The following is a 24,227-nucleotide window of genomic DNA, read 5'->3' on the forward strand; positions in this document are numbered from 1 at the left end:
GTAAGAAATAAATATTTCTCATTTATTCAGCTTCAACTTTTCTACGGTTTACTTTGTCAAATATATTCAAGAGAAATGAAGCTGTATTGTGTGTTAAATGGAAAACACCATCAACACTGTAACTCAAAAATCACGGCAAACAATTTTGTTCCTGCAAGTATTGCCAAAAAGATGTAAATGTCTTGAATTCCTACGCAAAAAATACACAAATTTTATTCTGAGCCGAGGTGTTTATTTTGCTGCTTGAAACCTAAGTGACTGTGCGCCACCTTCTATGTGTCTAATATATTATATATATATATATTAGAATTCTTGCTAAATGCAGCCAGCAGATCAGTTTATACAAGGAAGTTTTTGAAAGGATACACATTTCAAGTTATTGCAGGTTATTTTACATATTTTCTTTTCGTTTTCATTCTTTAAGGTAAAACATGTTTATACTGAACCAACTGTAATGTGTCAGTGTAGATTTAAAATCGTGACAAAATCTTCGCTCGGGACATGATTTGCCTCTGGCAAACTTTACTAGAATGTTACACTTTACAGGGCAAGATGACAATACAGCACAGATCCTGTGATATTTTGGTTATCTTCTGGAGGTTAAAGCTGTTCTAAGTTTATTCTCTTGGGAAAAATGCAGCAGCGAAACACATACCAGCTGATCAGAAAGCACTTCCTTTTTTCAGGGCACACATACCAACTGACAGTACTTCATCTTTACCAATCCAAAGTCTTTTTTGCAGGGTTACATGACCGCACTGTTGCCTTTAAGTACTTGGTTTGCTATTATGTAAAAGCTTGTTCTCTGTTAAGCAAGCTTGCTGACTACAGCCTGGTTGAGAGAATTCAATTGATTGGTCCATTTATCTAGAGCCGTGTATCGCGCTCCGCCTCGCTTTTGATGGTCTAATTCCAAGAGTTGGTTAACTTGATCAATCCGCCCGTGAATAGTGCTTCAGGAGGGGAGAAAAAAAACATGATTAGTTTTAGCACAAACCTTCATTATTAAAGAGGACATGTTACCAACGACACCCACAAAGAACCTTTAAGATATCTTTATACATGTTTCATGGGATTAGAACCAGCATTCTTCTAAAAAACATCTTTATTTAGGTTACTAGAGATGCAGTCATGGAGGTACAGCAGGCCCAGCATACAGTCCAGCTACCCATCCTCCTCACAGACGCCGACACTGCTAACTCAGCCCCATCAAGAATGTGTGTGTCGTCTGTGTGCGAGGAACTCTTTAAAGGGGTTTTCTGTGCCAAATATATACAGAACAGATCTAAAAGATGGGTCTATGATGGGTGGTGGGTCACCCGCAATCAGATATTGAGAACCTAACACCCATCAGACAGAATGAATAAGAAAACAGCACTATTCTTGGTATAGGCAACCAAAATCATTAGAGACAATAACATATAAAGTAAATGATATTGGTTGATTATATTATGACACTGGCACCTATAAAGGGGTGCGATGTACGTGAAAAGCCATTTAAGACGTATGTCTTGTGGAGTGTTCTTGGGATTCTGTTGTCCAAAAAGTATCATTTCCTGGGAATGTTACTTTAAGGCCTAAAACCCACAAGAGAGTGATGCAACTAACTCACATCAAAGTTGCATCATGTCCTTTCCTGAATGTCCGGCGCAAATGCTTAAAGGGGTTTTCCCACAAAAGAAAATTCTCAAATCTCAATCTAGTGATGTTTACACAGTAAAGATCATTTAAACCCCTTACTATACAACTTTAGCCAGTTTTATTATTTATTAGCTCCTATAACTCCCTAGGCTGGTCTGTGTAATATTCCAGAGTGTGGGCGGGGACTCTATAAGCAGACACATTATGATCTATCTAGTTCTGTGAACTGACAGTGTGGTTAGATTATCAGTATCCAAGGTTTATATACACTTTCATTTACCCTGAACGTTGTACTAGTATCTGACACATAGAAAGAGAGATGAGACAGATCAGAGATGATGACATCCATGAGAGTCTATTACACATTGTCAGCTCTCACAGATATGTGCCTGTCTCTCCGTTCCCCTGGATAACTTAACTGCCTGTAGCTTGCAGCTTCTCTCCAAGATGTGTTTGAATGCAGGAAGTGAGTGACTATGAGCTCCGTCCTGGATTGTAAGGGGGCGAGGCAAGAGTACAGGGAGCTGAGATCAAGAAATCTCACATGCACCACCCTCACACTGAAATTCAAGATGGCTTCCCCGACCCTAAGTCAGAAGTTACAGGGTCGAGTTTAGGGGCAACTAAAATTATGTACACCAGGACTGAATTATATCCACTTCATACTTCATTTTTGTTAATAACAGTGAATTAGAGCATGTGTTATTTTGTTTTCCTGAGTATATTTATGAAACTTGTCTCTGTGGGAATACCCCTTTAAAGACTCGCTCATTGGTTTTAGGCCAAAGACATACCTAGACATTATAGTATGAAACTGCAGTCATCTGTCCTAAAAGAAGAGGTCTGTAAATCATGGCACGCAAAATAAAAGCCATGGTATTTGCCGAACAGTGTCACAGGCAACTATTCAACGTAAGCAATCCCCTCCTCTTAATCAGAACTTTCTGCACCTTTGGGAGTATGACACAAAATGTTAGAATCTGAAAACCCCAAGAAACAGAGGATAGTACATAGATTTCACGAACAAGGAAACAGATTAGAATGGTCCTTCTGATAACAAAATAGGACTTCCTTGAAGGTCCAGATTTATTTGTAGGAAAAATGACCTGAAACACAATAATATACGTCATTCGGGTGTTTAAACAAATCTAAAATAAGTTGAATTCATTACTTACTTATCCAGTATGCACTGCACCAGCAAACTCTCAACGTCTGCTACATCTATGTTAAGCTCCTGGAAACAAAGAATGAAAAAAAAATTACTAAAAAGCCTTATATGAACAGTGACATCACCGGCTCCCCCCTCCTGCTGAACGACGTATCCACACAGCGAGGCTGGAGGAGGGATGCAATAAGCTGTATCCGTTCCCCTTCTATCGCCTCTACTGAGCATATACGTTGCTCAGTAGGATTGAAATATGTAGCTTGCTACGTCTTTCCATCCTGTCTTTTTCAGCAGAGGCGTCATATACTGGTCTGACGGAGCCTCTGGCTGCCAGTATATGTTAATGGTATGGTCAGTGTGTATACATAAAATGACCTGTGAACCCAGCCTTAATGACCTCGCAATACAGCTGGAGGAACCAGAACCCCACTTTACTTGTGAGGATAAAAAAAGGAGTCAGAGAGTGCACCTGAACACACCAGAGAATACGAGTCCTCACCTTGCGGTCACAAGGAGCTTTTGGGACTTTATTAAGCATGTATCTCTCTGGGACAATCTGCCCCAAGCTTTTAATTAAAATAATATAAGAATTCTTCTTAATTAAAAAGAATTAAGATGAATACACAATTTTTTATTGGAAATACTAAAGTAGCACAGTTGAAGAAGAAGAAGATGGCCACATGTTCTATGCAGGGGACACAGAGCCCACCATTTATAATGGTTTTACACTAATTTTGTGCCCCCTCACTTCTCTCCTAAACCCAATGATGAATGCGCTCATGAATGTAGACCAAGGGCCAAAGGGAGACCGTTTTCAATTTTCCAACTCGTTTCTGGGGCCCCTCCATTGTGACATGGCTGACCTAATAATGTCCCCCTTTTTTCCTTTAGGGACAAGTACTATGGATCTCCCAGTTAGCAATAGAAGAACTATTCTTTTCTGAAAGTTGTGTTTTAATATTTTAATAGCATAGAGGACCTTTATTCCCTCCTCTACGTGACCTACAGGTCAACATAAAACATATCTGTAGTGTTTGCATACAATATTCTGAGGGGCGTCTTCCCTTTCATTGTTACAGTGTTTCTCTAAGCCAACACCAGCATCTGTGAACAGCATTTATATAGGTATTTTATGATGCAAGTCTAGCTACTATGTATACAATGCTTGGTCACACCTACCAACAAAAGCATTTCTAGACAAAAAGAAAGGAAAATCCAGATAAGATATTAAATGTCAAGCACATGACAGCCTAAACCAAAGCGCTGTTCAAATACTGTTCTATATAAACCACACGTATTATTTACGTGTGCTGCAATACCTGGGGAGAGGTTTCTTTATCTTTTACAGTGGTATATTGTGTAACTATGAAAAATAAATGTCAAATTACTGTGTAAATTTATCTCAAATACAGAGTCCACAATTTCAAAGGTTTTACTGTATTAGTTCAGTATGCGACAACATCCTCAGCTTTTCACATTTACAGCGTCTGCTCATTCTCATGAAAGCCCTGAAATAATCGCAATGCCTAGCACACAGTATTGATATTATTTGACTTGTCACCTCTAAAAACTACAGCATATGCCGTAGTGTTACATTGCTAGCGTTAACAGAAACCTCCAATAACGCTTGCAGACACTGCCGTGCTGTATACTAGAAACGCCGGACCACGCTGTAAGCGGTTAGGCATATTCATGAGGGGGCGGTCAGTGGCGCTGCCTCTTCCCCGGACCGCCCCTCCTACTCTATAGGCCGGCTGTGACTGCCGAGCTTCACGCAACAGTAACCGCCCCTAATACCGCGCCCTCATGAATACGCCCGACCACTTACAGAGTGGTCTGGCGTTTCTAGTGTACAGCGCAGCAGTGTTTGCTAGCGTTATCGGAGGTTTCCTATAACACTAGCAGTTAACACTGCGGCGTCTGTTGTAGCACTAGGAGCACTTAATTAAATAAGCAGCTCCTAGTGCAGTTTTTAAGAGGGGACAGGTCCTCTTTAAAGAGGTTTCCCCACCAAGCAGTGACAAGAACCCACAGATCATGAGAAAGGGGGGGGGGGGGGGTCTGAGATTCATCTCTATGGAGCTGACGGAGCTGTGGATGGGGTCTAACTTGCTTGGTTGTAAATACCCTTTAACAGTTCAAAATTGTGGTAAAAACTAGTAAAGTTCCTCTCTTCCCTGCAGACCACACCCAGAAAAACATATCTATGGTATTCTGTATTCTACAAACATTCAGAAGCTGTAACTTTGTCTTTAAGAGGATCTGGAAGAATAAATAGAATAAACCAATAAAAGAACCAATGCTGTCCAGAAAAATCACCTAAGATTCCAATAAGAGCGCTCCAGTTCTAGCTGTAAGTTTTCACAAACTTGACAATAGTAAAGATGTGCCCCTATGACCCTAATATACCATAAATGGCTTTATAAAGTGTCCACACGCATGTCGTGTTTATCCACCCCGTTTATGTTCAGCTGTCTGACACGTTTTATAACTAACACATTAATCTTACGTTTTGCATTTCTCAAGAATACTGAAAGCACATTGCTTCCTCGTTCTACGGATCAGTAATATATATATATATATATATTGGGTGTTTACTGAACCCAGGGGCAAAATAAAAAAAAAATAAAACCACAACTGCTTCCCGAATATGATCTGTCTCAGCAGTCATAAGGAAACTAGAAGTCTGTCCCCAAAGGGCATCTACTACTTTCATGCGTTTCACACAATCCCCTCCCATCTTTGATACCGGAGGCAGCATAGTGAAGACTTGAAGTATCTGAGCTTAACAGGAAATATTACTTAACCTCACCAGTAAGGCCTCTTTCACACAAACGTACGATTTCTCCAGTCCTGTATTTCTGTGTTGTATGAATCAGATTATACATGACATTTTTCATCAGTGGATGTAGGTATTTGACTTAACTGTATAAAATGTAGAGGGCTGGCAAACGATGGCTGGCTGACAGAATATACCTCACCTCCCACTGGTTCTGGTCTCCCTGGATACTGCACACACTAATATATATATATATATATATATATATTATTTCCACAACCGTACGCAGCACGTATGCAACATGTATTGTAAATGTTCTGATAGACTTCTATGGGGCATAGAGAACAGAAATAATGGAGAAAATAGGACATGCTCTTGTACAGTGGAAAATAAAGCAATGTAAATCAATGGCCATATTGCCCACTGAAATTAATGTGGCCGTATGCTAACCGTATGAAAATGGTATGGTATGGCTAGAATACGGCCGTTTTCATATGTTCGTGTTGAAGAGGTACGTACCTATACAACATGCAAGCTCAGAAGCATGCGTGGATTGTGTCTGTATAACTCCTTAGATGCCGCTTTCAGTACAGACCATGGCCTCCAAGGAGCCCTACAACTGACATTTCTCACATTGACTTCTTGTGATCAGGGGTTGCTTATGCATTGTGTTGGGAAAGCCTTATGAAGTATATACAGAACTGAACTGATAGCATAGACTAGCAACATAGTAAGGCCCCTTTCACAGATCACATTAGAGTGCAACACGTGAACACTTGACATTTTTCATTAGTGGTTTTCACGCCTGACTGGGGTCTATCTTTTCTATGCTGATTAATCAATAAAAAAAAAAACACTGAACTTGCAATGGGTCAGAGTGCAATGCAAGTTCTGCATGACAAAAACACGCCAAGAACTAGCGCATGAAAAAAACTAGTGTGAATGGGGCCTTTGACTTAAATATTGGAATACAAAAGAATGAAATAGAAGCAAAAAGACCGAATTTCCCTTTTCCTCCATACATAATAGTCTTAGATTTTTTTTTTTGATGTAGCGGTACTTGAGAATAACTAGGGATGTGTGAACCTCAATCGTTCTGTGCACCAGCCAGGCTCATGTGTCCAAGTGGCATTGCAGCCAGGAGATAGCAGGGAAGGGGCTCCAGCTAGAGATAGGGAAAGTCCGACAGGGGAAAATTCAATAATTGCCCTTTTCAGGAAAGGGAGAAAGAGAGAGAGAACTTCTATAGTGAGAGCTAGACATGTTAAACAAATTGCCCTTTTCAGGGCAGTGACAATAACTGTCTGTGTATACCCAAACTGTCTTATAGTGCAGTAATAGTAACTGTGTGTATACCCATATTGTCTTAGAGCACAACATAAAAAAAATTTTCTATGTTATTATTTTAAGTACTTTCCCGTCTCCATTTTTTTGCAGAAAAATTATCCTGTTTGAGCCTCATTTTACAGCCATTCTTGGATCACAAATCATAATAAGATTAACATTATTACACGCAGAAATGGAAAAGTACAAATTCCTGCAAAACCAAACAATAAAGTTTCTTACCTTAGAAATAAAAGGAATATGTATTCTCGTATAAGGTTTAATTAATTTTATAAGCACTTGTGTTCTGATGTTTCGTAAAAGCTCTATAAAAATAAAAGCAAGTTATCAGTAAACCATTGGCCAGCTTTAGATGTAGAAAACAATCAGGAAGGCTGCTCTGCGATTTTACATTAGAAGGACTCCTGCACATGTCCTCGGTCCTTGAAAAACAACCCTGGTCAGATCTCAGAGACAGAACACAGTGCAGGAGAGTCATTGAATCATATTGATAAATGATGCAAGGCCTCCCTTTCTGCTAGCTGAAAAGCTGTTCCAACACTGTTCAGCCATAAGACAGGGGGTCCTTGCATAATAATTATCTATGATGCAAGGACTCCCGTCCACTGCAGTAAACTCGGACAGTTGCATCTGACCAGAACACATGTACATTTTCCTGGACAGAGAACATTACTGTGTGAAAGTCACCAGATTAAAAAAAAAAAAAAAAAAAAAGTGGTACGATTCTCCGCCCTCCCTGTGGTAAAGTAAAGTACAGATGGCTTCACACAAGATGACCCCCACGGATTTTCTAGTTAAGTAAATGCTACCTGAAAGTAACATAAGGAACTGAGCTATGTGGACCAATTAACATTAACTAAGGGAGTCATATTTGTGTTTTTCCTCTAAATAAAGTATTAGTCATAAGCCTGCATGTGTGAACACGACTGTAAAAAAGATTTTATTTATACAAAATACTGAATGACACAACAGCGACCTTCACCTTCAATGTGCTCCCTTATAAAGGGGTCATCCATGATGTTGCTGTGATTTGTTTTCAGAATTTTCTCAAACTCAGTGATGTCATTATTTTGATAGGCACTGGATAAAAAGAGAGAGAAAAGTTCGGTTTTAATAAAACTTGATGCTTTACCAGTCATGGATGTGTGGACATAAGCTGATAGTCAACTAAAACTGTAAGGAAACCTGCAATACACTATTCTAACATGCTGCCACATGGGTTTTTTTTTTTTTTACTACACTGAACAGCAGCGCTATGACTGTAATAATGTTTATATATTCGGCGCTGCTGTTTAGCAAAAAAGCAGCAACTCCTTACATCATAGATCAACATCATGTAAGGAGTCCTATCCCCAGCAGTGATATTGGTCTGTGCCACAGGACTCTGCACTGTCTGTGGTTCACAGGCGACAATGCCAGTGTGGCTATGCCCGAAGGTAAATTAAAAACTTAATGCTTTCTTTTGGGTTTGTGTGCCTGTCTGCACTGTGTGTAGATTGTGACTTCTCGGTAGATGACAGACTTCTGATAATTTTCGTAGTCTGTCAGTGAAAGTAGTAAAGCACACCTCCCAAAGTCTCTGAATGGTTCCAAGAGATTATGCTTCTGCAATGTACAAAATACCTGACCTTAAATGCAACCTAGATTCCTATTGCAAGAACCTTGGCTGACTTTCCTCACCGACCCCAAATACCCACTCATCTCATAAGGACCATCTCTGTTGAAAATCACTTAAATAAAGCACACTGGGTTTTTTCCCCCAATATCCTGGACTCTGTGGAATGGTATCTTCCACAACAAGGAATTCCTGATGTGCTACTCTTTTCAAGTACACTATTTGAAGAGCCTTATTGAGGACTAATCTTTAGTGTTAGATATGTAATTGAAGGACAGATATTTCTCCTAAACATGTTTTCTTCCTTTTTGATACATTATAATGTATTTTTTCCCCATCAAAATGTATATTTAGACATAACCTACCTTACTAAATTTGTCATTGCTAGAATTTCAGGGTCATTTTTGTAAGGTTTAGCCTGGGGGAAAGGAGGAAAAAGAAATAGATTATAACAAAGGATCAACAACTATTTTGCAAACAGGAAAAGAAAAGTGTTCTACCTCCTGAGAGTCAAATGGGTTTATACCAGACTTCATGAGCATGTTTGCCAGGACTAGGTATTTCAAACATGTTGTTCTCCTCGGGCTCCCAGATTCATCATAATTTTTAAAAGCTTCAAAGAAATCTGTGTGGGCCTTTTCAAACTCTCCTTCTCTTAAGTGCATCTTTCCTCCACATTCTGAAAGTATAAAACATAGCATTTATATACACACAGGCAGATGTAGATAATAAATCCATTACAAAAAGCAAAACCTAAAGCATTAGTGACGTATCCATACTGAATATTACTGCAAGATATACACCGTAAATAACTTTCTTGAGACATCTTAAGAAAATACCGTAACATCGGGCCAACCACCATCTCCCTAGCTCACTTTAAAATGTATAAGTAGCTTATGTGCTCATTAATAAAGTCGTCACGATTGCTGATGCATATGTGACTAGCTGAGCAATGCATGTGTACTGAATAAAAAGAGAAAAGAAAGATATCTCAAGGATAGCTCTTCATATACTTTCTATTGTGGGACAGTTCAGTCAATACACATCTATTATACATAAAGCCAGTTTAGCATATAAATGGTTGTCTGGTCCTGCCAAAATCGACTGGTTCAGGTCACACTCGGCCAGGGTAAAGCTAAAGACTTTAGTGCGTCTGTCCGCAGTGTTTTTACCTGTTTATTAACATTTATTATTGTGTGCTTAACAGCAAACACAAAACCAAAAAAAGAAAAAAAAATTATACACAGTTCATAGTTATTGTGCAATAAAACAAATAGGCAGCGATGAAGTCAATGATTCCCAGATTATATTTTTATCTCAATGTCACTTTCTTCCGTCTACAGATTATAAAAGAGATTCTACACATTATAAAAAGGTCATCAGGAAGTTCTTTGTCTAAGATTCTCTCTCATTAAAGAGGCTGGAGATTTTATTTTCATTTGTTTATAATAAATGGGGGGATTGTATATTAAGTTACCAATATACATTTTACTTGATTAAAGTTCTTCCATGTGTCATAAAATTGATTCAGAAATGCCTCCAACAGGCTGCTCCCATTCATAAAACGGCAAAAGATGGAGGGTCATATGATTTTGCTCCTCGAGACATTACTTTTCAACAAATTCCTTTCCTATTCAGCCTTTCACTGCTATCTTACAGGGAGCTGAGCACAGAGATGAAGCAATTAACAGATATCTTCATTCTGTTTTTGAGAAGTGGGGGAAGGAGGTAAATGCCAAACAGTGGATGTTGCATCCCACAGCCAGCCAACACTAATGTTAGTACAAAATAGAGGCTGAGGGTCCATTGTGGCCAGGCACTCAGCTCCTATGATATAGCTGTGACAGGCTATGCAACAAGTAAAGGAGGTCATTGCACAGCTGGCTCACAATGTAGGGGACTGACAAAGGGCAATCATGTAACAATCTGAGAACTAGAAAGACACAATGCTCAAAGGTGTGTAAGATCACATGCCACCCAATCTCCTGCCACTGTAAGGAACAGCATCTTTGAGTGGAGAATTTAAATTGCTGAAAAACTCTTCACCTCTGATCACTCCCATTATAAGAGGGTGAGGGATGGCAGACTTGATGTGCAATGACTGTTCATATAGTGCTTTAAGTTTCTTGTTGTTTTTCTGTGCGGTGTACATCTGAATTTCCAAAGCATAGATTTCCAGTAGCTGTGTTCCCTTCTTCAGATCATCTTCTCCATCGTCGGTCTGGATAAACAGGGAAGAATAGAACATTATTTTTCAATTGTTGTATTTAGTCATTATCTTAAAGGGATTTTCCCCCACAAAAGAAAATTTTACTTAGTGTTATTGCTGTTTTAGCTTCTATCACTCCATAGGTTGGTCAGTGTGAAATTCCATAGTCTCCCTCTAGTGCTGACAATGTGGTTAGATTATCAGGGTACAGGGTTTATATACACTTTATTTACCTTCTCAACATTTTCTGTGTGTCAGATACTAGTACAGAGAGATGAGACCGGTTGGAGATGATGAGATCCATGAGATGCCTATTACACACTGTCAGCTCTGCTACTTGTGTTCTCACAGATATGTGCCTCCCTCCCCTTTACCCCAGATAACCTGTAGCTTGCAGCTTCTCTCTTCTCATGATGTGTTGTTTGCTGGCAGAAAGTAAGTTTCTATGAGCTCTGTCCTAGACTGGGAACGGGATTAGAGTGCAGTGAGCAGAGAAACAGAAACAGAAACACTGCTCCATGGGCTCACACAGAAATTCAAGATGGCATCCCTACCCGAAGCCGGAAATTACAGGGTTGTGTCTAGGGGTAACTGTGTACACCAGGACTGATAGACAAACTGGAATTATATCTGTGAAATGCTCATTTTTCTGTTAATAACATTGAATTGGAGAATGTGTTATTTTGTTATCCTGAGTACATTGAAGAAACCTGTCTTCGTGGAAATACCCCTTTAAAGTGTAACTTTAAAGTTATTGACAAAAAAATAGTTTTAGCACAGCTGTAGAGAGCCTTTGACAACAATTCCAACAATATCTGCGTCATGCTTTTTCCTATCCTGAGATACAGGGCTAATAGATATAGGAGGCTACCTGTAAAAGCCTATCAGCTTTTCCTGAAGTGGGCAGGACTTCCTGGTTGCGACATCAGCTCAGGGTAATGAAGCCAGAGCACTCAAGGCATTCATATCCGGACAGCATGTCTGTAATTGGATGACCTTGTGACATCACTCCAGGGCCTATTTTCTTGTACTCCTCTAATACAACCCCTCCCAACAAACCTTCTCTTGTCTATGGCTGTCATATACGATTTCCCATGGAGACCAGAAAGCATGGCAAATTGAGAGTAGAAGGAAGGGGAGAGGCAAGGTAAAGCCTCTGCTATCAGCTAAACACCTGCAGATAGCTAATTAGAGTAAATGACTTATTATTTAAATTTATTTTTGCTTTGTGCAAGTTTTGACCAAAACTGTAGAACCATAAAAAAAAGTTATTTAAAGAAATGGTTGTCAAAGATGTTTTAACCCCTTAATGACAAAACCACTTTTCACCTTCCTGACACAGCCCATTTTTTCAAATCTGCCCTGTGTAACTTTAAGTGGTTATAACTTCAGAACGCTTTAACATATCCAAGTAATTTTTAAATTGTTTTCTTGTGACACTTAGTACTTCACGTTAGTTGAATAAATTTGTTGGCATGTGTTGCGATTTCTCAAATTTTCATAAAAAACAAATTTAATTTAACAAGGCTTAAATAAAAGTAAAACCCCATAAAATTACCCCTTTATAGAATCTACATCCCTAATGTATGTAAAACAACTTTCATGAAGTTTGTTAACGCTTTAATTCTTTTACAGGGGATTAAACAAAATCAGATGTAATTTTGAAATTTAAAATTTTTTACTTTTACAGGTTGGATACGTTCAGGAGCCGGTGCCAGAAGCATGACGCAATAATACTGCAAAATGTGGGAACGCACCACCCACCATGTGGTACTATTACGTCAAATGTCGGGAAGGGGTAAAAACAACACTCCAAAAAGGCAGGCCCCTGGGGAGGGGGCAGCTGCAGCCTGTATCAGTCTCCTCTCCTCCACACTGATGCCGTTTCCTCCCCCCCCTTCCTATCATATGCATTGAGTAAGCAGAAGAGGGAGGGGGATGGTGTGGAGGAGAGGAAGAATGTAGGAGGAAATACAGGCACACACACGTTGAAGCAAAACCCCCACCCCCCTGCTGGACTCACCACATGCTGCTGGCAGGGAGCCAGATAATGTAAATAAAACGATTACAAACTACTAAAATGCTTCAGAGGCTATTTGAACCTGTCACCAGCTAAAAATCACATTCCTGTTGACAGGTCAGCTTCAACTTTACAAACTGCTCTTGTTTGTAAATTCTCCAAAATCATATGAACAACAAAACAACGTTACATAACAGCCACAATGCTTCTTTTAGCACGCATTGATTTGTAGTGTTTGGTTGCTGGGGATCCATTACTGGGAACATTAGTTTGGGCGACCTGCAGGTACTGCTGCTGATACAAAGTCTACAGTGTGCCAATGTTGGCAGTGAGCTGCATGTAACAATCTTCGTCAGTCGTATGAAAATAAATGGTACTTTAGATAACCTGTGCCAGTCATTTCAACTGGGGACACAGGAGCCCCCAAGATCAGACACTTTTCACCCATTTTGTATAACACATTTCTTTTTAAAATCACGTAAAACATGGTGACAGGTTCTCTTTGAGGTGCTCAGTAATTCAGAGTCATCCTCCAGTCTAGCCAATAGGAATCGACACACTAATAGTGGCTACTTATTAGCATCCATTAGATGGATGCTCAAAAGACCATCAGAGGATGCCATAGATATGATTTAATATTATACCTAGGGCATATGTATAAATTTAATGTCCTAGAAAACACTATAGTATTTTGTATCGTAGGGGTATAAAATAATTACCTGACATGACTGGTGCAGCTGTCGAAGAATTTTTTGTAGTTTTCCATATTCCTCACGTTCCAGGTATAGTTTACCAAGCTGCAAGTAGAAAGCACCAGATTAGTTTAGCTCTCACCATAATTAAATATGCTGGCCAAAGCTTATCCTTAAAGGAAACCTACCATTTTATTTGATGCATTATGAAGCAAACATACCTTGAGAATGCTGTAGCTACACTGATGCTGGATCATATCTTGGTTAACCCCTTAGCTGAGTGGTTTTGCTGATAAATCAGATATAACATTATGATAACGAAGCACTGTCTCTTCTATGACTCCTTCAGTGCTTGGTTCAGCGCTTCTCCTAGCACAGTGATGGCGAACCTTTTAGAACCCAAACTACAACCAGAACCTTTATATTTACCATCAAGTGCCAACATGACAATTTAAATAGTAACTTATTGCTCTCTGTTGTTCCACAACATTCAATCGTATTGGCCCACCGAGGACACCAATACAGTTGAAAGCAGGAGGGCAAATTCAGAGAAAGAGAGCTACACTCCACGGTCTCTCTGAACAGAAAGAATCATATGGCCAGAATTAGGACCTACATAAGTATTCTGGCATTGTTCACACCTTCTTACTCCTCTTGAAGTTACAATCAGTCAAGGATATATCACCATTTAAGAGTGTGGAGAACTGCATCTCAATTTTCTAAAACAGCAGGAAGATTCAAGTCCTGTCTGATGAACTTTGGCCTGGAGCGACAGCCTGGGTGCCCGAGAAATGTCCCACAGTGCCACCTCTGGCACCCGTGCCATAGCTTCGCCATCACACGTTTTTAAGCAGTCACACAAGTTTTTCTCTGCAGGAGAGGATGATGTAAATCGCTGGCCTTGTGTCAGAAGGCAGAATAATCAATTGCTGCATCATCACCCAGGTGCGGTGTATGAGCGATCAAGCTCAGGTTGATTAGACATGCTTGATTTGTAATTACAAGCTCCTTGTGTAATGTGTTTATGTCAGCCAGCCTGACCTAGCTTTCCCAAGGTCCTGAATGATATCATTGTTTTTCAGCAAAACCACTCAGCTAAGGGATTAACCAATGTGTGATCCTGCATCAGTGTGGCTATAGCATTCTCAAGGTATGTTTGGTTGATAGTGCATCAAATCAAATGGTAGGTTTCCTTTAAAAAAAACAAACTACCACAACTGTCTAAAAACTTAGTCCGATACATTTGCGAATTATCTTAAGAGCTACTCCAGTAGCCTCTTTGTTCCCTCCTACCCCATCTTCAGTGCACAGCTCACTGGAGCTGCATGCACCCATCTGAGCAGCCGGAGCTACTTTGTATGCATAGAACTGTATAGATTCTACTTTGGTGTGGATGGCTGTAGCTTCCACTTCAAGGCTTGGCGACTCCACCCACAGTAACCTTTTGAGAAAATTGGCATATATATCAGACCAAGTTTTTAGACAGCGGTGGGCCAGTAAAGATTTAGTATAGGGATTGTTCATAGTAGAGGAACCTGCCATCGGAGCGAAGCCTTTAAGCCAAGCATGAAGCCAAGCCACCTAATATTAACTTCCCTCACCTTTGTGTTCGTTTTAAACCATAACCGATCATTCTTTGCATCTTTCAGGGCTTCAAGTGTTGTTTCGTAAAACTCCTGCAAAAGGTCCATCTTGGGAAAGAGCAGAAAGAGAAAGAAAAGACCCACAAAATGTCAATGCAATAGGGCCAAAGGTTTTAGTAATAAGACATCAAACACTGCAAACAGTCTTGTAATGAAGCATTTTCTTAGATTTTATATCCACAGCAATAAGTTTGAGTAATGTTTGATTTACAAATCACCCAAAGACTGGTCCATGTTCAAGTAGATGGAGCAAAGATTTAATGACGTAACGTAACAAATGCCCCCTTGTTCATTCTCTGACATGGGCTGTTGGAGATAGATGAGGATATTGCTCAGCTATCTTGGGGGGGGGGGGGGGGGGGGCAGATGCAAAATGATAAGGGGGGGGGGGGGGGCATGACTCCCAGTTCTGTGAGCATTGGGCTGTCCCCACAGTCAGGCATATTAAAAACCAAAATCTCAGCAGTGAACTGTATTGTTTGTTTATGGGATATACAGTATCAAATATACTATGATTATTAACAAATCAGGATACAGAACAGAGTTATTAGGGAAGGTACAAGCACATTTCACAAAGTGGCACCAAACTGCTGCTGCCTATATATTTTTTGCCTTTTTTTCACCTATCAAACCATCTAAACAAGTCAGACCTGTTTCGATGTGGAGATGTAGTCAAGGATGGAGTTGATGGATTTCTCAGAGTAGTTTCTGGTGACAGCGCTGCGTATATAGGTTAGGAGTTGTTTGTATCTATTCATCATTTCAGGATAGTTACCCTGTTAAAAACACAAAATGCTATTATTGATAAGAGTAGATTTCTATAACATACATGGCACTGCTCAGTTACTACACATCACAAAATACCAGTTTGAAAAGCTGCCACAAACACAGTTGGGACTTTTAAAATCTTACAATTATTGTATAATAATAATCTTTATGTATATAGCTCCATATTATTGCATAGAGTAGTGGTGGCTAACCTATGGCACTGGTGCCAGAGGTGGCACTCAGAGCCATTTCTGTGGGCACCCAGGCCATCACCAGAGATGACTCCAGGTATCTTCCTGCAGTCCCAGACAGCCCAGGACTTGCTGTGCACGGATCTATTTTAAAGTGACAGTGCTATCTGGGACTACTGGAGGAGTGGGGAGGTGTGGACAGATGTGGATTATCATTGTAGCTCCTGCTCCGGCCCTGACAATTATTCCTGTTTATGGGACACTGGAGGGAAGCTACAATGATCATCCAAATTTCTTCTATTTTCTGCTTTATCGGTGTCCTTAGGGTGATGGTATCAATTAAAGCTGTGACAGAGAAGGGAGTATAAATCGCAAAAAAAATTTCTGTGTTGGCACTTTGCACTAAATAAGTGGGTCTTGGTTGTAGTTTGGGCACTCGGCCTCTAAAAGGTTCGCCATCACTGGCATAGAGCTTTACAAATCAATGCGTCCCATCTGTGGATGACTTATAACCAGAGTGCTCTATAAATATCAAAATATAAAAATGATCTTAATTAGAACCAGCTTTATATTTTACCAAAACCTGTTTCCGGTTAGTAACAAAAATATGTGACAACAATAGTGCTTCCATATGAAAATGGAGTCACTGATGCAGGGTCGATTGTCATTGCTCCCTGCCTTATGTGTATTGCTGGTTAACCACCAGTGTCCTCAATAGACTAATCATCTATACTCAATATACAGGTACAACATGAGCGTTCACATAAAGCACTGTAGCACTTCTTTCAGATTATACTACGTCATAAGACACATATGTCCTATACTAAGCATAGAGGAAGGTCTATAATGTCACTACCACTGTAAACATGATTAATAAATCTCATCACTTTCCTTCTGAAATTGACCTCGAGTAACCCATACATGTGATGATGCACATAGCTCATAAACTGTATATGAAAAGGAGCCTAGACGTTTACAATCATAATTATTTCTAAAATAGTTTACAACTTAATAATGGTTATATATGTAGTATAGGAATTTCCATACGTAAAATGTCACACAGATTGTCATACAGCCTGGAACTCAAGGACACGTCAGGAGCCCCATGTAAATAAGGATTTAAAAGATTACACATACACCTACAGTAAATCTCAGACTGCGCTGTAAGTATGCGTCTTGCATACAGCACCTCACACTGACTATATTTTTATTGCAGGGTAATACCTGGTCATTAATTACAGGTATTAAGTATTAAGGCATATTCTATATAAAAGGATGAAATTGAAATAAAAGCACACGTGATACAAGGATGGTGAAGTATTCATTACCAGTTTAAAGTTTATTTTGATCATCTGTTTCAATGCTTTGAATCCCCATTCTCCCTTTTCACCTTCCAGTTCCAAAACCTAAATACACAAACAAGAATGTACGTTTTAAAAATCACCAAAACTGAAAAGGACAAATAAGGTCAGGTTTTAGATTATGTTCACGTAGGTGAAACACTTGACAGAGAAATCCACAGAAACCTGAAGAATCTACAGCAGAGTCTAAATCTGTGCACATACAAAAAGAATGTTTTTTTTTGTTTGTATTTTACAAGAAACAATGCCAAAAAAAAGCAAAATTAAGGGAGTGTTTTCACATATACCAGCAGTGATAGTCAGTGGTTCATTATTCAGACATCCTGAACATGAATTTAAGGCACAGTTCACATCTTCAGTTATTTTGAGTCAAAACCAGTAATGGTCGACCAAACTTAACAGGTGCAAGTCTTTTCATAGTACTTTACATCTGCATAGACGCTGGATCCAGTTGGTGCACATAACTGAAGACCCAAAAGAGATGTGTACTGAGCCTGAGGCGGTGTTCACCTGTTGCGTTGCGTGTAACGCATGCGTTTTCAAACAGCTGTAGAGATTTGCTTAATTGCATTGTGGTCAAAACATCGCTTACAAAACATCAATGCACACGTTTTGTCAACGCAATATTGACAACAATGTAATCAGGCAAATCTCTTCTTCAGCTGAAAATGCATGGGTTAAAAAAATACAATGGGGCAGATTTATCAAGCAGTCTGAAAGTCAGAATATTTCCAATTGCCCATGGCAACCAATCACAGCTCCCCTTTAAAATATTCATGAGCACTGGTGAAATGAAAGCTGAGCTGTGATTGGTTGCCATGGGCAACTGGAAATATTCTGACTTTCAGACTGCTTGATAAATCTGCCCCAATGTGTTGAACGCAGCCTTGGGGCAGCCTGAAAACACATTCAGTTTTTCAGATGCAGTCACATGGTGCGTTCTTGGACCGTTTTTAAGCATTTGCATTGCCATCACCTTACACTACATTTTTACTGGATGAGTTAACAATTTCTTTATTTCTTACAGAAGTATGCAAAGTATATAAACAATATACACAATATACTATACAAGAGCTAAGTTAATTGGTCAAACCTGTCAAATACGCATGCTTTTTTTTAAAAACACATCCGTTTTTGACAGGTTTGACCAATTATCTTAATTCAAACAGGTCAAAAACGCATGTGTTTTTTGACGGACAGCTTAAAAACAGGCCAAAAGCGCGTTCAAAACGCCACGTGTGGCATTACCCTTAGGCTGCATAATTTTGTCTGTAAAAATTTCTAAACTTTCACAACCACAGGTACGGTTTAGACACAAATAATAAAAATACTCTTTATTTATGTAGTGTCATCTTATTCTGTGGCACTGTACACAATTTTTTTTTTTTTTTGGGGGGGGGGGGGGGGGAGACGTAAATAAAAAAATGACATTACAGAGTAAAAACAGAGGCATATGAAACAGAAGGATTAAGGGTCCCTGCTCTTTTCACCCACTTTCTGAAAACTGCTGAGTGCTGCTTTCGGATCATCTTCCTTCAAAGCTTTAGAATTATAGTACTGATTCTCCAAATCAACATTGGGTTCAGAGTTGCTGTCTTCCGAGTATTCCTGTGTAGACAACAGACATCAATATTTATATAAAAAAATTCGGAGGCAAATTTATCCAAAAAAAGATGCATCACATAACACTAACTATAACGACACAAAATGGGTCAAAATTTTAATCGGCTAATCGCGATATATATGTGTCACAGCCACTATGGGCCTCAAGGGGTTATGAGCATCACAAATCGTGCTTTGGTGCCATCGGATTCTGTTTGTATACAGAAGTTTAGGAGCGATGGGCACCACCTATAATCCCAGACACCACCTTTAATATAAGTAGAAATAGTACATTTGACATTTCTTTTCTTTATTCCACCACATGGCAACACATGTATATTAGTATTAGCTGGTAAAATGTTTGAACATTTGTAGCATCTCTGAATTTACAAAATACTGAATATACTTTTGTGTATGAAGGTTTTTCCATCTTTAGACATGCTAGAAATGAAAATCTTAGTTGCTATAGCTGTCCCCATATCTTACACTGAAGATTATGGATGAAAAGAAATGCATACAATAACGGACAGAAGTTCTGTTCAGTCTCAGAGCATTCCAGTGCAATGTTGTCATTTCCACCCCTGCCTCCTGCTTATGATGGGATTCTCCCTGCCAGCTCTTACAAGCAGGAAGCAACAGAACATGAATTTACCCTGGAGAGTAACATCCTTTCTACACAAGACAGAAAGCTCTGCACTAGTGGTCAGACTGGGGATAACATGTTACATAATGTATGAATGGAACCAGGTTGAAATGAAACAAATTACACAGCCAGCTAGAATATTGCTGCTGAGTAAGAATTATAAGCCACATTTACTAGGACCCTTGTGATAGTTTTCTGCGGACTTTACACAGGTATTTAAGAAGTGTCTGCACGACAATAATGTCACACGGACCCTTTAGTGGTGCAGCTCCACTCGTTTTCATGGCACACATATTAGGGGGCGTTCAGGTGCTGGGCCAGACCATGCACCAGATTTACCATGCAAAGTGAGAAAGAAATGTGTTGCACGCCCTATGGTAAAGGTGCACCAAAAAAAGTTGGTGCACTCTGTCGGGCATTGCAGGAAGTGCTAGATTCATGAAAAACATACGCCAGAAATCCTGAATCCTGTATTTAAGTTGGTGCTTAAAACCACAACTACATCTGATGCCATTTCACACTAAATCATATATTCCATTTGATCAGCAATGTCTCCATTTGCAGAGTTCTCGGTGTACTACAAATTTTATGTTTTACCAAGCTTGTTATTTAATTTTATAGAGTTGAGGAGGTAGGATGAAAAATCAATCCTGACAGTTTATTTTGCCGTTTACTTTGAAGGATAATTTCATATTTTGTGTAACAATAGGCTAAGATCTTCTTCCTAATAGTAAATAATAGGCCTGTAGTGTTCTGCATTTCTGTAACCTATGCATAAAGGGAACCTGTCATCAGAATTTGGCATAATAAACCACTTCCAGTATGTTGTCAAGCAGTTGAACATCTTCTAGATTATGCTTCGTTTATGACCCAGCTTGGTGACATCATCCAGAAAATCAACTATGAAGTTAGATGTATAAAGTCAGGGAGCTGGAGAGTTTAACACTTAAGTCAAGCTCTCCCTGCCTCTGATCACCTCCTACCCTGTGATTGACATTAATCACTAGACTTCCTAAACGCAGCACCATGAGTTACAGTGAAGGGGACAGTTTATGGCAGCGAAAGCTTGTCTTCAGTGTTAAACTCTCTGCCTTTACTTTGACATGACTTTATAAAATTGTGGTACATCTCACTTTAAAGTTCATTTTTATGGATGATGCCACCACATCAGACCATGAAACAAGCATAATCTAGAAGCTGCTTGACAAGAAACTGGTAGTGGTTTTTTATTTAGTCAATTTCTGATGAAGGTTCCCTTTAAAATTAAAGTGAAATTACCCTAAACTATGTTAGTTATGTTCTTTCACCTTGAGGGTGATCAAAGTGATGGGAAGCAATGCCTAAGGCTGGAATACCCTTGTGTAAACAGGAATTTAGCACGGATAGGGTACAGTACTTTGCTTTTAGATCAGCTGTCTTTATTTAAAAAAAAACAAAAAAAACCTGCCTTCTAATACAAATAACTGTTGGATTATGGAAATTTTTCATATTTGCCATGTGAACTAAGCCTTGAAGGGGTATTCCCATGTCAGCAAATTAATGCTATTGTTTTTTAGGATAAAAACGTATACAATTTTCCAATATACTTTCTGTATCAATTCCTCATGGTTTTCTAGATCTCTGCTTGCTGTCATTCTTTATTTACTTCTAGTGGACAGAAATCTGACCATGGTCACACAGGGGTACGGCTCGTTATAACATAGAGAGTAATCAGAGCTGTGGGTTATAACAAGCGGTGTACCGGTGTCATCGTGGTCAGATTTCTGTCCAATGGAAGCTTCCTATAGAATGACAGCAAGCAGAGGTCTAGGAAACCATGAGGAATTGATACAAAAAGTATATTGGAAAGTTGTATAACTTTTTATTATAAAAACAATAACATCCATTTGCTGTGATGGGAATATCCCTTAAAATAATGGTGCACGCAATACGTTAAACTTCCAATCAGATTTTAGTCCAGAAGTCTTTGCACAAGTAAACCAATGAGATGTAAGTGACAGATCTAACATTACGGAAGGTAAGTAGACGTGGTGGCCATGTATGTCACTACGAGTAGATATTGACAGTGACAATAACCTGACAGTGAAGCTCTCCTGCCATAACTCCTGGTAGTACAAGGGGGACATAAACACTACAGTATGGCTGATCATATACTATTGTAAAGGTGGCTGCTTCCAGAGAGTAATAGCCTGCATGTAGCTATAACAGCACTAGATGCTCTGAAGTCTATGTGCACACACGACTCAGATGTGCAGCAGCCTAGAAGAACAGGCCCGGGAGGTCTCCGCCAAGGCCTACGGGACCTACAGGCACATCAGAGACACCGAGCAACGGCCTTCCCTCCCCGCCACGTCCAGACATCGTACAGGGCAGCGCTGACCACAAGGCACAGCCCCCCGGTGCCCAGGGCACTACTGCTGCCAGCGCCATCCTGACAGGGGGAGGGAGATCTCGCTGCACACTGTCCCGCCAACAGAGTTACCGTCCAGCCGAATAACTGCGTAATGACAGGAAGCAGCCGCCAGCCCGGGTCACACCGCCGGCAGCGCTCACCACCCGCAGCTGGAAACTTACCAGATCATAATCCTCCTCATCATCGCACATGAAGTCATCCTCCATGTCAGACATCTTGGCCGGGGAACTGGAGCCAGTGGCCTCCCAGAATCCTTTGCGCTTGCCGGAATTATTTCCTTACCCGGAACGAATTGTTCTCTGTTTGGTGTTTACACCGGATACTCTGAGTTGTTGCACAAAAGCGGATCGGAAGTGGGCGTGTAAGGCAGAGGGAGAGCCTAGCAACAAGCATAGCAACGGCGTGCCTGTGATGACTGGGCGCCGGGTTATGTACTGAGATTGCTGAAGCTGAAGTTGATTTCCTATTTATCAGCTTCTACTTCACAATATATGTGCGGTTTTGTTTTTGATTAATTCATATTGAGGAAACTCTAAAAATAAAAATGTTGCACTGAGGTAAAAAAATCAAGAAGGTCAAATTAGAAATAACTGGAACTAATGGAAAGGACTAAAGAACTATTTTTGGCTGATTTTCGATAGTAACCATGATGCCTCTTCTCTTAGTGTTTGAGTTCGGCCATGAATAGTTATGGGTATAAAAGCACCTCAGTGGGTAGAGCGCTACTAGTAAGGCTCAGTTCACACCCACCTCCGTAGTTTGCATTCCACTTTGTTTTTAGTTCACCTACTGTTCCCCATTGACTTCAATGTATGTATAATTATGATAGTGGGAAAAAGACACAGGCTTCTGCACTATTCCTTCTGCTATTTCTCAACAGATGTGGGAACAGAACCTCAACGCATATGTGAACGGAGCCTAAGGGCACATTCACATGGCCGTACGTCCCCATAGATGGCAATAGCGGCGCGGCGCAGATATGGTGCCACACCGATCCGGCCCGCACACCGCCAAAAGATAGAGCATGCTCTATCTTTTGGCGTGTGTGCGGCCGAGCGCCGCTATTCTCTATGGAGGGAGGAGGGGTCACCTCCTCCTCCTCTCCAGCACACGGCGGTATGCCCGCACAGCGGGCATACCGCGTGTGAATGGACCCTAAGGGTGGTGGAACACATGACGCTTTGAACCAGTTTTTGGGCTGTTTTAAAGCAGTCCGTTAAAAAACATATGCATTTTAAAAACTCATCAGTTTTTCCCAATTATCATAATTTGGGGAAAACGGATAAAAACTGATGCATTTTTTAAAAAAATATATGTTTTTTTCATGGACTGCTTAACCCTTTAAGGACGGAGCCATTTTACAGCTTAAGGCTCAGCCCCATTTTTTGGATTCTGACTTGCGTCGCTTTATATGGTTATAACTTTTGAACACTGTTACTTATCTAAACGATTCTGAGATTGTTTTTTCCCCACGTGTTGTTTAGTGGTAAATGTTGGCTGATAAATTTTATTTTCCAAAAAAAGAAAAAATGATACATTTTTGGAAAAATTTCACTTTTTTGAAGTTCGAAATCATTACATTTTCAGGCATTTTCAATAAATTGCTGAATAACATTTCCCATATGTCTACTTTACATTTTCATAATTTTTGATCTGGATGTCTGGATAATATATTTTGATGTTGCGCGGCTTACAAATCGAATAGCGATTTTCTTTTGCGGATAAATACTGTTTTGAATGAAGTTTTACATATTTAGCATCAAAACCCCCCTATATAACCAACCCATTTTCAAATCTGCCCCCCTCAAACTATCAGAAACAGTTTTTAGGAAGATTGTTAACGCTTTGAGATCTTCATAGTAATTGAATCAAAATGGAGGTGAAATTTAGAATGGTCAAATTGTGCCGGTTATACGTTCATTAAGCCCTAAAATTTACACATTTCCATAAGATAAAAATAGAAAACCCACCATACAATGTTTTATGGGCGCACAGTGAGGCGCAGAAGGGAAGGAGCGCCCTGCAGCTGCCAGGATTTTAGTTTTCTCGTTGCCTCCTTTTGTAGGCTATAAAATTTTCGCTTTTTTCGTTATTTGGGCCATGTGACGGCATTTTTTTTGCGGGATGAGATGCTTTTTCCA

The 24,227-nt window shown here is 39.8% G+C and overlaps 1 protein-coding gene and 1 long non-coding RNA gene across 4 annotated transcripts in view; one reads left to right on the top strand and one right to left on the bottom strand.

Annotated features, from left to right (window-relative positions):
- The window catches only part of LOC140127494 (uncharacterized), a 31,974-nt gene extending 19,192 nt beyond the window's left edge, over positions 1–12,782 (top strand). Inside the window, exon 3 of the long non-coding RNA XR_011855000.1 lies at positions 12,444–12,782. This is a non-coding gene — a long non-coding RNA (uncharacterized lncRNA). The remainder of the gene's footprint in view (positions 1–12,443) is intronic.
- On the bottom strand, positions 2–22,412 carry COPS2 (COP9 signalosome subunit 2). Of its 3 annotated transcripts, none has more exons than XM_072148262.1 (13): positions 22,248–22,412; positions 18,923–19,036; positions 17,396–17,473; positions 15,759–15,884; positions 15,067–15,156; positions 13,493–13,570; positions 10,591–10,765; positions 9,045–9,223; positions 8,910–8,962; positions 7,912–8,009; positions 7,152–7,234; positions 2,817–2,875; positions 2–953 (listed from the first exon to the last, which is right to left on the bottom strand). In XM_072148262.1, the coding sequence occupies exons 1-13, from the start codon at positions 22,299–22,301 to the stop codon at positions 809–811; spliced, it is 1,332 nt and encodes a 443-aa protein (XP_072004363.1). In that variant the 5' UTR covers positions 22,302–22,412; the 3' UTR covers positions 2–808. The 3 variants fall into 3 exon arrangements, with proteins under 3 accessions (XP_072004363.1, XP_072004362.1, XP_072004361.1); XM_072148261.1 differs by lacking the exon at positions 22,248–22,412 and adding an exon at positions 21,981–22,095 and having other exon boundaries at positions 15,067–15,141; XM_072148260.1 differs by lacking the exon at positions 22,248–22,412 and adding an exon at positions 21,981–22,091.
- Positions 22,413–24,227: the final 1,815 nt, after the last annotated feature.

Source organism: Engystomops pustulosus, chromosome 4 (genome assembly GCF_040894005.1).
Source record: "Engystomops pustulosus chromosome 4, aEngPut4.maternal, whole genome shotgun sequence".
NCBI lineage: Eukaryota > Metazoa > Chordata > Amphibia > Anura > Leptodactylidae > Engystomops > Engystomops pustulosus.